At 45.8% G+C, this 13,697-nt stretch overlaps 1 protein-coding gene across 3 annotated transcripts; it reads right to left on the bottom strand.

The window, feature by feature from the left end:
* Window positions 1-409: 409 nt before the first annotated feature.
* On the bottom strand, window positions 410-11,779 carry jph3a (junctophilin 3a). 3 transcript variants are annotated; one of them, XM_041037584.1, is made up of 6 exons: window positions 11,398-11,779; window positions 4,199-4,979; window positions 2,885-3,009; window positions 1,619-2,079; window positions 836-1,222; window positions 410-490 (listed from the first exon to the last, which is right to left on the bottom strand). In XM_041037584.1, exons 1-6 carry the CDS (start codon window positions 11,777-11,779, stop codon window positions 410-412), a joined length of 2,217 nt encoding a protein of 738 aa, XP_040893518.1. The 3 variants fall into 3 exon arrangements, with proteins under 3 accessions (XP_040893518.1, XP_040893500.1, XP_040893509.1); XM_041037566.1 differs by having other exon boundaries at window positions 836-2,085; window positions 2,879-3,009; XM_041037575.1 differs by having other exon boundaries at window positions 836-2,079.
* Window positions 11,780-13,697: the final 1,918 nt, after the last annotated feature.

Genomic DNA, 13,697 nt, shown 5'->3' with positions numbered 1-13,697 from the left:
ACCAGAAAACAAGGGTTGCTATATTTTTTGTCTAGAGTGATGGAAAAATGGGCAAAACTGCCTGTGCCATCTCCAGTCCGTTTAACAGTATTTGATGGACACCCATGCATGTGGTCCTGAAACACCACACTAGTTTAAAATTGCACTCTTTACTCTCCTGTGACTCTTATCCGATCAGCTGTTTTTCTGTGGTCGCAAGCTCAAAATAAGCATTTGAAAAGGAACGGTGCTCTTAGAGAATGGGCTTAAACAGAGGTGAGAAGACCAGTAGCAACAATAGAAAGGCTCTGCTGTGTCCGTCACTCAGGCTGCGGGCTCCAGTCGAATAGGCAGAATGTCCGTCTCAGTAAGTAATAATATAATATACTGTAGTTATCAATAAGTCTTAGTAGATCATACCTGTATAAGCTTAAATAAAGAAGTGAATGAAAAGAATGGCTACTCCAATATTGAGTAAAATGACCATAACCACCAGAACAGAGCTGGAGCCCTAAGAGACAAGAGAGGAGAAGAGAAGCTGTTAGTCCAGTTACTGCAAACAATAGAAACAGTGCAGCCACAAGAAATGCATATTACACCATATAAGAACAGATGGTAATCACAAAGTGGTCAAGTATTATTTGTAATAAGGCTTTCTGTAGCTTCATTTGATCCTTTTCAATGAGTGGACACTGACCGAACGTGATAGTTTGCGGTATTTCACTATTCCTTTGATGATTATTGATTCATTGGTTTGACTTAACACACAGCAGTGGAAAGAATGATGGAAAATGTGGATTTGTACCATAAACAAACACACAGGCTTTATCTCTGAGACAGAAGCGTAAGGACTCACTGAGTTTGATTTGAGGGTGAGATGCTCTCCTTCCTGCTCCAGAGTGATGGGCTGAGACTTTAGGGGTGGGGAGAGGGTGAGGTCCCTGTGCAGCGGCCACTCCTCCAGCTCTGCCCCCACATTCAGGTTGTCCAGCATCTGTACAGAGTCCATGGATCCCTCTCTGACCGGCCGAAGGCCTCGGGATCGCAGCCTGTTGTTTTTGGGGGCCGGGGACTCCTGGCCCAGCCCCCGAGACGTCTGCGAGTCCGGACACTGAAGCCTCATGTCGACCGTATAGTCATTCATCCTCTCCTCGTCCTGCTCTGTGAGGCGTGAGTGGGCAGGGCTCCACCTAAGGGTGCTTTCAGCAGTCCAGCCCACGGTGAGGCCATCTAGCCTTTGGTCGATTACAGCATGCTCGTTAAGCTTGTGGTTGGAGGGGTTGTGCTGCTTTGGATGGTGGTTGGAGTAGACATGCTCTCGAGGGTTATAAGTAGAGGAGACGTGGTCCTTTGCATTGTGATTAGAGATATAATCTTGGGACTTGTGATTGGAAGAAGCATGCTCAGAAGTCTTGTGATTGGACATGTTATGTTCCAAGGCCTTGTGATTGGATAAAATGTGCACCTGCGGCTTGTAGTTGGAAGAGGCATGCTCGCAGGCCTTGTGATTGGTGGAAGAATGATCCCATGTTTTGTGATTGGAGGATGAGTACTCCCTTGACTTGTGATTGGAAGAGGCATGCTTGGAGGGCTTTTGGTTGGATAACGAGTGCTCCCACACTCTGTAGGAGGAAGCATGCTCCCGGGACTTGTGATTGGACAAGGATTTCTCCCGTGGTTTGTGGTTGGACAGAGGGGCTTGCTCGTGGCCGTTGATTTGGCCCTCTTGCTCCTCAAGAAGGGAGGGTGTGGTGGAGCGGCTGCTGCCTCCTCGCTCCGGATACATGTCATCGGTCCAATTGTTAGCCCCTCCCCTCGGCAGATCCACACCCCGCCCCTCCACCAGCACCTGGATCTCAGCCCCGCCCTGATCGTCCACAGCGCTCTGGCGCATGAAGCAAGCATTTCTGGGGCGATGGACGAGCTTGGGCGGGCTGTGGGGGGGCGAGGTGGGTATGCTCAGCACGGGGCTGAGATCAGGTGTTATTACAGGCGGCGTGGTGTCCGGAGTGCACAGCTCCGGACTGTCTGTTCCTGTGGAGATGACCTCATGGTCTTTGTCCTTGGCGTCCTGGTGCTTGGGCCTCTGACATTCAAGCCCTATGAAAACAATTGGAGAATAGCAGCAATGAAGCAATTTGGCACTGATCCACAGTGAGTCCGAATACACTTGATTTAGTTTGAATTCTCAAAGACTAATCCTCCGTAGTTTGATGTTTATTATGACATCAAAATATGTATGCTAGCACTGAGCCCAGTGCACACTGTAAATCCACACATTTGATATATGTTTTATTAATCTGTGAAAGATCAGATACATAAACATCCTCTGATGTAGATTTTAAATGAAGATCGTGAGCGCAGTTACATCACATCTGCAGTTTTCTGCCTTTTTGATTTAAACTCACGGTTTCAGTCCAGGTGTCTGCGGGGAAAATGAAGCACCATTCAGAGGGACAGTAGGTCTTTAACAAACCTGGACTGAATATAAACTGATATTCAACAAAGAGGGAAACAAAGGGCCTGCGGGTCTGTATTTCAGTATGTTAGTCAGTTATATTTCCATGTATTTCCTATGTAAGGTAGCTCTAGAAAACTTTTGAAGAAGAAATAAAAACATTTCAGGCTCGTGAACTGAACGAGTCTGATGGGGCCCCTGTCCCCGTGCCCATTAGGCCCCGTTCTGTAATCAGTCCATTACACTGACTACACCAGTCAGATTATCCATATTTTAATATTCAAAAATCAGCAATTTGTAAAACTTCTTGTAAAACTGATTCTGAAATGTCTTTATTTAATACAAATAAATGTGTCTGATGATAAAAGAATGAGACACGACATCCACCACCGTGAAACAGGTCTGGCCTGAAAATTCATCACACTTCTGTGTCTGCTGTCCTCTCACCGTTCCCGTAGATGTGAAAAGACGGGGAGAGCTCTTTGGCGGCTATCCGGGCCAGTCGGCACTCCTCCATGGCCTTCTGCGCCACTCCCTCAGCTGCCTCCGCCTTCCCTCGAGCGTGGCTCATCCTGAACAGGACAGGTAGAAACGCTGCAGTCAAACAGGCTTTAAAGCTTATTTTCAGTCCTGCTGCTGTGTGTACATTTACTCAAGTACTGGACTTAAGTACAAATCCAAAGTATTTGTATGACTTTACTCTTCTACTCCACAGCTGAGAGGGTAATATTGTAATTTTCACATTTGAGAGTTTTAGTTACTTTACATATTAAGATGTTTGCATAGAAAACCTGTGAAGAGTTTATAAAATATGGTGCTTTGTTGAAGATTAAACTGCAGCACCTGGCAGCAAATATAAGCAGATCTGAAATGATTAGTCGATTAGCTGAATGAAAAAAATTAATCTGCAACTCTGCTGATGTGTTGAAGTCATTTCTTTATGGAACATTTCAGCTTCTCACATTTTAATATTTATGAGGTTTGGACCAATGGTTGGACAGAACAGTGACGGTGTGACACAATTTTACAAACCCAACAATTAACCAGTTAATCAAAAACAACGATCATGAGATTAATCCATTATGGAAAATAATTAGTTCTATTTAAACACAAAAAGTTCCACCTCAACAAAATACAAAAGTAAAATACTTCCTACACATTAATGCACGAGTAATAATACTGTAATTGCAGAGTACAAGAGTAGAGACTGACATGAAAGTAAAGACGTGTAATTGAAAGGTGCCATTTTAACGTGTGATTGTAACTGAGACTTGTAAAATACACAAACTGCAGCACACGGAAGCAGCCACATGTCAGTTTGCACTGGGTTTTATTTTCTGATATTCTCCTGTAAAATTCTAAATATTCCTGAACTGACTGAACAACAATAAAAAAAAACACCTTTAGGTTTTATTCATCAAAAGCTTTAAACTCCAATTCAATCTAATCTTCCTGTTCTGTTCAGGACCGTGTGAGTGTGGTTTGATCAGATTTAACTGGAAATGATGGCGACACAACTACCATCACCACAGCTGTCATTTATATCCTCATTTAAATGTTGCTTCATCCTGATTGGTGCACAGGAGTTTGTGACATCACTTTTTTCTGACCGGTCCGAACCGGAACCAGAAACAACCCAGACTGGTGTAATGTTGACAGAACATGGTGAGTACATAAAGGATCTCGATGGTCGTGGTAAAAAGCTGATTGAGAAAACATGTTTTCAGGGTCGTATCACATGTTTTAAAGGTCATATCTTACCTTGACATGGCAATCTCTGCTTTCTGCTTGGCGATGTCTGAGGCCTTCTCAGCAGCTTCCACCGCTCGGTCCACCTTCTCTCTGATTTTACTGGCCCTCAGTGGAATAAGGTTCTTGCGTTTCCCGCTCACCAGCACATTCTGCTTGTACTTTCCTTCCTCCTTGGTGCCATCAGGGAAAGTGGTGCAGCCATATCCGTGCCTCTTGTTCCCTGCCCATTCGCCTGCGTAATGAAGGCCGTCTGAGCGCCGACTGACCCCCCAGCCGGCCCTCTGGTCGCTCCGCCACTCGCCAGCATACATTTCTGTGACAGTGGCGTCCACAGGGGCGCCCTGCTCGCTCTCGCTGGCGTTGGAGTGGATGTCAGACGCAGCAGAGCTGACAGTGCTCATGCCGGCCTCGCTGCAGAAGGAGCTCTGCTTGCTGAGCTGACTGGCCAGAGAGCTTTTGGACTCGGAGCGCCGCAGCTTCAGGCCGCTCAGGATGGACTGCCGGAAACGGCCTTTCCTCTTCCTCTGGCGTTCAGCTTCGCTTGGAGCTGTCAGAGCGAAGCCACCTCGGCCCACTGGGCTCCCGGCCAGCCCGGCCACCACCCCGTCTGTGGGCGTGGCGGCGGTGCCATCCTCCAGCACAGCCGGAGGGCCGTGGCTGTGCTCGGAGCGGAGGGAGTTTATGGATGTTCGCAGAGGGAAGAGGATGACGGCCGCCATGCCATACGGTACACTCTGTCGTACGCCATAGCCATGACGCATCCCACCCAGCCACTGGCCTTGGTAGGTTCCTGAAAGACAAACAGACAAAATGAGGGTCAGAGGAGGAAATGTGACAGATGCGTGTGGGAGATTATTCCTGGCTCAGCCTGCTACTTTGGTCCAGATTCAAATATCTCAGTGACTTTAGGATGAATGGCCATGATTTTTCTACAAATATTCATTGTCCCCAGAGGATGAGCCTTAATGTCTTTGCTGATGCTCTGAATTTAACACTTTATTAAAGCTGCCTTACACTTGAACCCAAGTTCATCATCAAAAGCTTCACACAGATACGAATGAATACAGGACTCATGTATTAGACTGCACAGCTGTGTCTGTTATATCACCACTGGTGTTTTCATGTCTTGACTCTTTAAAAATTGCACTTGTGCTAATTTGTGTCCTTCTACCAGCCTAAAAATGCCAACAACTGTGTGCCAAGCACAGATGTATTTATAATTCCTGTGTTCAAAGGTTTGTGTGGTAGCCACACAATGCCAGGGATAAAATCTTTGAAATGTCGCAGTGCCAAACTGAGGCATATTGGCACAACGTTAAAGCTGTGAAAATAAATCAAAGAAACACTTGAAACAAACACAGAACAACAGCAGATATCTGGCATTTCCTAGGCTGCAGAAAAGTACATATGTACTTTCTAAAAACTGGCCAAGCAGTAGTATTTATCGAGTGAATCTTTATGCCTGAGCCATTTAAGATTTGGCAGATGGGGGTGGGGGTGGATGGCGACCCAACATACTACAGTTTGACAGTTTCATCAACTGTAAAACAAATGAGCGAGATCGTTACTCTAAAATCCTCCTTGTGAATCTTCTTCAAAACTTCTGAAAATGATCAGGAACAAAACACAAATTAAAATCCATCAACCACAGAGGTTCCCACCGTCGTCTCCATCTGCTCCAACGAAAAATAAACCACCCAGACCCCTTGGAAGGAGGAGCGCTCCCATTAGAAACTCTAAAACAAAGCAGGTCTGCGGTAGGGAGAGGTCAACCCGTCCATCCTCTGCTCACATCCCTGAGGTGAATCAGACCCAGAGTTTCTGGGCAGGAAACCCGACAGCCTCCTGCTCAACTCGTGGCTTGTCAGTTTCATTTAGAGGAGAGCTCGGCAGCAGACGTTCCTGCTGACAAAGCTGGAGAGTTTTAATGTCATGAAAGGCATTTTAACAGCTGTCTGCACTTCCTTCACGCGATCTGGGCTGAACCTCTGTACGTCCCTACAACATCAGCTCACTCATCGAAATGCAAAATGACTGAAACCACGTCTCACATTTTTCATATACACGCTATCCATCTTTTCCTGTTCTCAGCCCAACCTGTTTATTTACATTTAATAAAAACCACCATCATTCCTGAACCTTAACCAAAGTTCTTTTGTTGCCTAAAGCACAGAGGGGACTCTGGACATGTCACACTCTCTGTACAACCACCATCCACCCTGACCACCTCCCTGTACATGCACTGCTGTTAATAAATGTAGTGCTGCTGTAAACAAGGCTGTGAGAGCGATGTGAGGGAACCAGAGCACTGACACAGAGGGCCGTGAAACCAAAACCATGAGCTAAAAGAACCTAAATCGCTGTGTCGAGACGAGTCGGTGCGTTGTTTGTTTCAGGATACGATGAACTCTTCACGAGCTTCAGATCAGTTTCAGACCTGAACCTCTGTTCAAATACTTCATCTGGGAGTGAAGCAGCGTTAGTGACAGTGAGACTCGCCGCTCTGTGAGTCACAGCTGTGAGGACAAAACCATTTCATTACTGGGTCATTACAGGGGTGTGTGCTGTTTGATGCAGCAGTGAACCGACGTGAATATCGATCTTTACGGTGTGAAGGGAAATCTTCGGGGCTGTTCTCTGTATGTTTTCCTAAATGTATTGTTCTGTTGCTGTGCTCTGGTGTAACTGGGAAAAACAGTAATTCAGATGTTTTGCTTCAGTAAAAGTAGAAATACCACGATGTAGAAATACTCTGTAAACGTCCTGCATTAAAAAAAAGTAAAAGTACACCAGTGTTAGCATCGAAATATACTTCAAATGCCATAATAAGTACTTCTAGTACTTCTTATGCAAAATGGGCCATTTCAGAGTTTTGCATTGTTGTATATTATTGTACATCATGTAAGTGTTACAGCTGGTTAAGGTGTAAGGTGTAAGGTGAATTACTTTATATGCTGCTGGGTAAGTTGTGAGCTTTCCTGTGTGGATCAGTACTTGAGTAAATGTACTTAGTTACTTTCCACCACTGAGGATAACAGTTCCCTTAAATTCATTTTCTGAGGTTTTGTTTTCCCACTTCAAGCACAAGGTGAACGCACAGATATTCCCAGTATGAATAAATATGTATAGTTAACCTTACTAACTTTATTTACAGTAATTCTCACCTTTTATTATCACTTAAAGGACTTCTTGCTCCTGTGCACCAATTGTGCTGTTTCTTTTTATATACAATTTACGTTCTCTACACAAGGGAATCATGGGTATTTTTTCCACACATACTCTTTTCGGGCCTGAGTTACACACATAATAATGAAAGCACAAATTTGGGAAAAATCACAGATTCAAAATACGAACAGAGCAAACCTTCACCAGAGGCATCAACACAAACAGAGGTTTCTCAATTTGTTTGTCAGCAGCTAGAAAAGAGATAAAGCTGAGCTGTGCAGAGAAAAAGCAAACAGACTAAAGATCACGCACAACACAGCGCAACCAAAGAGCAGATGGCGAGAAAAGCTGAAAGCAAAGAAACTGTACATTTTTCATTCATTCAAAAAAAGGTGCAAAAATGGTTATTTTTTTCATTTCTACTTTTATAGGTTTGTGTCAGCGTCTGTTTCTAAATGTACTGTTGTTTTAATTTGAAGTAATCTGACCCACTGAGCACTAAACTAGATTTTAAACCTAAACTCAAATTGTCCAGGACCTTTGTTTGTCTTTGTACAGTCTGATTTAACGCCGAGCAGGATACTTGTCTAATTCTTTACAGAAATATGCAACAGTCACCGTAGTAGCTCTGACTTTCTAAACCTTTCTTAAAATGTATTCTGAATAAAACAGATACAAACCTAAAGCTCAGAGAGCAGAGGTGATATTTTCTGTCACACGCAGTTAAATACCTCGGGACTTTTAAACTCCACAGTCCTTAAAACCAGGATTCAGTAGCTGTAGCTGCAGACTGACTGTGACTGGAGTTTCACCTTCATCGTCCCACACAGACAGAGGAGCTTCTCACAAATGGAAAACGTTAAATGTTACGTTTATATGGTAGATTTATTCAACGTTAGTTAAAATGTTTAAGTAGGTCTGTTTTTATAGTGGACGTTCATATGTAGGAAATACTGTGTAGTGTTTGTACGTCGAGTTCACAGTAACTGAGACAGTTACTGTGTGTGGTCTGTCCTGGAGCTGTCCCTGGTACTGAAACCAGTCCCTGTTAGACTCAGTCTCAAAGGTTTGACCTTTTAAAATACATCATCCCACACGTTGGCCTTGGTTTCTCCACTTCAGGTGTGTTTTGGTGTGTACTGGACACAGCTGTGAGAAATTACACGTTGTTTGAAAACTCTAAGTTTCCTGACTGTGTCTGTACAAAGTATTTTAGGATCCGTGTATCACTGCAACAGCTGCTGACACAGAATTTGTTCAAACAAACTGCGGCTCCAAGTGTTTTCCACATAAAAGCTCTCACCACAGGCCTTATGTTTTTTTAAATCAATATCTTATCACTATCTCTTAGACTTATTCTGACTTTTTGTTTGTAAAACTTCGAGTCACCTTTCAAAGTAGGCCAAGTTTATGACTGTAATACACCTGGTGTCTGTTTATCATCTCAGCATCTCAGGTAGTGTCTTGGCTGTTGTGTGTATTTATTGTATTCCCAACAATCATCTGTCAGGAGCTTTTTCAAGGCTCCAAACACCTTAAACCAGATACCAGATACAGTCTCTTAGTCTAATTTCATAGGCTGCTGTTTTGCAGCCACTATGCAAGAAATCAATGTACTTTATCATTTTGTACTAACAGGAAATGATAAAAGATTTTAAATCAATCAAGTGCAACTAATTAAATTTAACAAACAGGAAGTGAAATGTTTTTCCAAACATTTGTGGTCTGAGGCGTTCCCGGAGCTGTTTCACCACCCGCCCGCCTTTGTTGGTGATTTTTTGTGTTTATTTATTTGGCATAAGAATCTAAACAATATCAACAATAACACCTTTTAAAGTTTCTATGGAGAGTGCGTTAGCAAACATTTAAGGTGGCACCCACATTATTACCTAATCTTGTAGCCCAAGCTGTGTCAAATCTAGTTTTTAAATCGTTTAAATCTGGGTTAGTATGAACACACCGCATACAGTCCTACACCGTGAGACCTGGGAGAGGAGATGTAGTACATCTTTCACATTCAATCTTTCACAAAGAAAACAAAGAGAAAACTAAAGAGAAAAAATAGAAATTAGTGCAGGAGAAAGTTGTTTCTCCTTCTTTCCGTTAATTAACCCCTCAGATTTGGACCCTTTGGAGGGCCCCAACCCCTAGGTTGGGAACCACTGCACTAAACTAGCCAACTGTATATAAAGTATTTAAAACCAGCTCCACCTGAAGCAGCTGCATCAGTAGAACGAAGCACTGATTTAATTATCACATAGAATTATTTATTCTGGACTTTGTACTTGTGCTTTTGATGCTTTGATTTTCCAGATGAAACTTCTGTACTTTGACTTCAGCCGGGTTTTGAATGCAGGACTTTGTTTGTAATGGGCTGTTTCACACTGTTGTATTGGTGCTTTTACTGCTGAGATCTTTTCCCACCACTGACTTCCTGTCTGTGGCTCGGGAGCTGTCCGCGGTGCTGAAACCAAACCGGGACCGTCTCGCGCTCGGCAGATTTCTTTGAAGGTGCACGAGGCTTCATGTGGCCTATGACATGTTTTTATTGTTAGCCTCTTATCACTTTTAATAAGCGCGTGCTCTGTTGACAGACCTGTTTCGTGTGTGTGTGTGTGTGTGTTTGTGTGTGTTTGAGAAAAGCAGCTTCCTACACATTTATTGGGTTGTGGAAAATGTGTCAGCTCGTGCGTGCTATATTCATCTGTCGGCGGTCTTCCACGTGAGCGGAAGAGACGAGCAGGGCTGTCGCGTGACGCAGTCTTTTTTTTTTTTTCATGTTTTCCTCTCCTCACCATCTTTGTTTTTTCCATTATCTTACAGTCGCGTGTTTAAACAGCAGGTAGAAGGATGCAGCGTTAACGCTCGCGCTGGGAGGCCTCCACCTGCCGGCGAACAGCCTCCACCTTCAATGCAGCACCGACACACACCGTGCGTTCGCTCCACCTGCATCACTTATTGACCTCGCTCTCCGTCTCCATCATCCGGGTCCTGCGCGGTGCTCGGAGGCGGGCGGTGCTGGCGTCCGTTATCAAACGGCCTAGATTACAAACCCCCGAAGTCATAAAAAAAAACCCGAGAGTGACAGAGACAGAGAGCCAATCAGAGAGCGGAAGAGCCGCGAGCTGGTCTCTAGTGACACGCTGACCTGCTGTCTCCCGTTACCATGGAGACCTCACAGCACAGAGGGTGAGATGCAGAGAGAGAGGGGTGGGGTGGCGGGGTGGGGGGTGTTTTTATAAACCTGTGTGTCTCCAAACAGGAGTGATGAGAATCCAGCATGGTTTAATTTCTAATATTAGACACACACGTCCTCCTTTTAACACCCACAGCCTGTGTTGTTTTCTGACGGGCTAAGAATAAAGGCTGGTCAGTAGGCCAGTGTGAAGGTGATCTGTCCCTGTGACAGCCCTCCTGCTTTGGACATGTGGACATGGACGGATTGTGAGCAGGGAGCAGGACCCCCAGACGGATTCGTTTTAGTCGCTATAGGCCTCGCTGTAGTTGTTTTGTGTGTCTTTGTCGTCACTTTTCGTTTCCCTGCTGTCGTGCTGCTGTTGGCTGAAAAGCTGCAGCTGAACTTCAGTGTTTACTTCACTCTGGAGACGAAGTGAAGCTGCCTGACTCCTGCCACAGCAGGTCCACACTCACTCTCCTCTGCAAAGACATTATACTAAATACTACAGCACACACCACAAAACATGGCCCCCCGGGGACCCTCTGACCCCTCAGGCCCCTGGACCTGTGCCCCTTAATTCAGACCACGACTGTGGATGTGACCTACATGTTATTTGTGTAGTCTGTGTTGGAGACGTGTTACAGTGGATGCTAGCAGCAGGCTAAGTGAGCAAGCTGCTTCACTCTGAGCCTGAAAATCAGTTTGTGGAACAAGTGAAGATGTTTTTATTCAGAGAAGTTAAACTGGACTAAGTCTGATCTCTACACTGTTTGCTGTGAAAACAAAAGCACCGAGAGGGAAAAGTGGCTCTGACAGGTGAGATTTCCTTTTGTGTGTTGCAGAAAATCAGTTTAAGGAGCCTTACCTCCGTCAGAGTAGGTTTCAGTGCCGTATCCATCCTGCAGACCGTTGCTCCATGTCCCCTCGTACCGGGCCCCGCTGGCCGTGCTCTCCAGTTGCCCGTAACGGCCTTTGAACCCCTGCGTCCACTCCCCTCTGTACTCCCAGCGGCCCTTGCTCTCCACTCCGATGCCATGCCGCTTGCCCTGTGCCCAGGTGCCCTGGTAGCTGTTCCCGCTGGGCCACGTGTACACGCCCAGGACCTCGAAGCCATGGCTCCAGGCCCCCGCGTACTCCCCCTGACCCTGGGGCCCCGTGCAGACCCCACGGCCATGGGCCTTACCCTGCTCCCACCCCCCGCAGTACGACCCCCCGTCATCAAAGTCAAACCTGCCTCCAGTGGACATGCATGAAACAGGTTTAGGCAAATCCTTAGAACGTCAAGAAAAAGAAAAAACAAGGGCCTGGTTCACTCAGAAGGAGCAAGGAGGGAGGAGGCCTCGTTTGAATCAGGTAGCATGGAGGTGCAGGGCCTCGACTCTCCCTCTCCTGGTGGTTTAGGATGTAAAACACCGGCTCCTCGGTTTAAAAGCAGCAGAACACGGCCCAGGGAGCATCACCTTACAATGGAGAAGCAATCTAAGCCTCAGCGATGGGTCTGGGGTGACGAATGCAGCTGCCGTGTATGCTGCTTCCCATGGGCATGCAGGCTCAGAGTGCTTCTCATCCTCCTCCTCCTCTTCCTCCTCCACCTTCCTGCTCCACGCAGCCTCGCAGCCGGGGAGCTCGCCGGCCCGTCGCCTCGGCTGTGCAGCGGGGCGCTCCAGACAAGCGAGGCCTAGGCTTTTCCAGCAGTCCCAGAGGCCCACAGAGCGGCGGCGGCAGCGGCGACCGAGCTCAGCTCAATCAGACATTACAGCATCCCCACATCCCTGCTGCACCGGCACACGGAGAGGGATACAGCACAGGGATGCTGCTGCGCTCGAACGCCATTAAAAAAAATCAGAGGAGCAGAGAAGTTGAAGATATTTCTCTATAGCATGGCCTGGAAACAAGCAATCCAGGCTAACGCTCACAGACACACATCCATAACCACACGAACGCACACGCAGCCTCAGCCTCGCACACACACCTCGGCAGACATAACAGAGTGTGAATATCTCCTCAGCTCCTCTTATTTCTTCCCCGTCTCTCCTCTCTCTGCTCTGCTGAGATCTGAAGACGAGGCTCTCTCCTGAAGATGAGGGTGAGAGGAGGAAAAAATAGAAGCAGAAAAAAAATTATTCCTCTCCTTTTCCCTTTGTCCTCTCCGTTTCAGCGCTCGCCTAAATCTGGATTGTTGTTGTTTCCCAATTCCACCAAGTCATCTGCCCTCTCTTGTTTTTCGGCCTCTCTCTCGCTCTTTCTCTTTCTATCTCTCTCTCTCTATCTCTAAAATCTGCTCATTACAGGACTGTTCCACCCCAGCCAATACCCCTCCCCCACATACACACACGCACCCTGAACACACACTCCTTCTCTGAGCTCTTAAAGAGATAGAGACGGAGGGATGGTGCGAATCGCTGCATGTACGGAGCTCGCCGCTCTCTCCCTGTGGGGATACAGCCTGCTTTTCCTAATTATCCAGCCTCATTTCACTCCCTCACACTCCTCCTCCCAGACTGAAATCTGGTCAGTCAGCAGTCTGTTTTCCTGATACCTGGAGGTTTGTGAGCTCATTGATCCCCCTGCCACCCTCACCCCAGCTAATTGTGTAGTCTTTTTCGCTGTTGTCTCGTAGGAAAACCAATGGACCACAGAGACCCACAATGGCGTTTTTCACAACAGAAAAATGCCCACAAACCGTTACAGTTAATTATGCAACATAAATCTGCCAGTGTGGCACCAAATATACTGTACATGGAAGCTTCATCACAGTCTGACCACCACACACAGACGCCTTCACTTTCACAGCGGTCGGATGCTTAATATTTTCCCAATCAATAACAGAAGCATGATGATGATATTGGAAATCTTACTGCCATTGAACACACCATCTGTTGGATCTCATGGACTGACCTGATGAGATGAGGTATGTGTAACTGAAACAGACTGAAGGTGAACTGGTTTTCACCCACAGTAAAAAAAAACAACAACAAAAAAAAAACAATCAGTGTCAGGTGAACATTATTAGAGCGAATCAGTCACAGACAGAAAACAGAGGACTAAGGAAAAAGTGTGGCATCACGCACACACAAAAAGAGAGAAGAGACAAATAAAAACATCTGAAAACATAAGAATAAAATAAAATACGTGTAAAAATGTATATATAGATCATAAATAGAA

Source organism: Toxotes jaculatrix, chromosome 1 (genome assembly GCF_017976425.1).
Source record: "Toxotes jaculatrix isolate fToxJac2 chromosome 1, fToxJac2.pri, whole genome shotgun sequence".
Taxonomy (NCBI): Eukaryota; Metazoa; Chordata; class Actinopteri; family Toxotidae; genus Toxotes; species Toxotes jaculatrix.
Note: the sequence above shows the minus strand (reverse complement) of the source record. Positions and strands in the feature narration are given on the sequence as shown.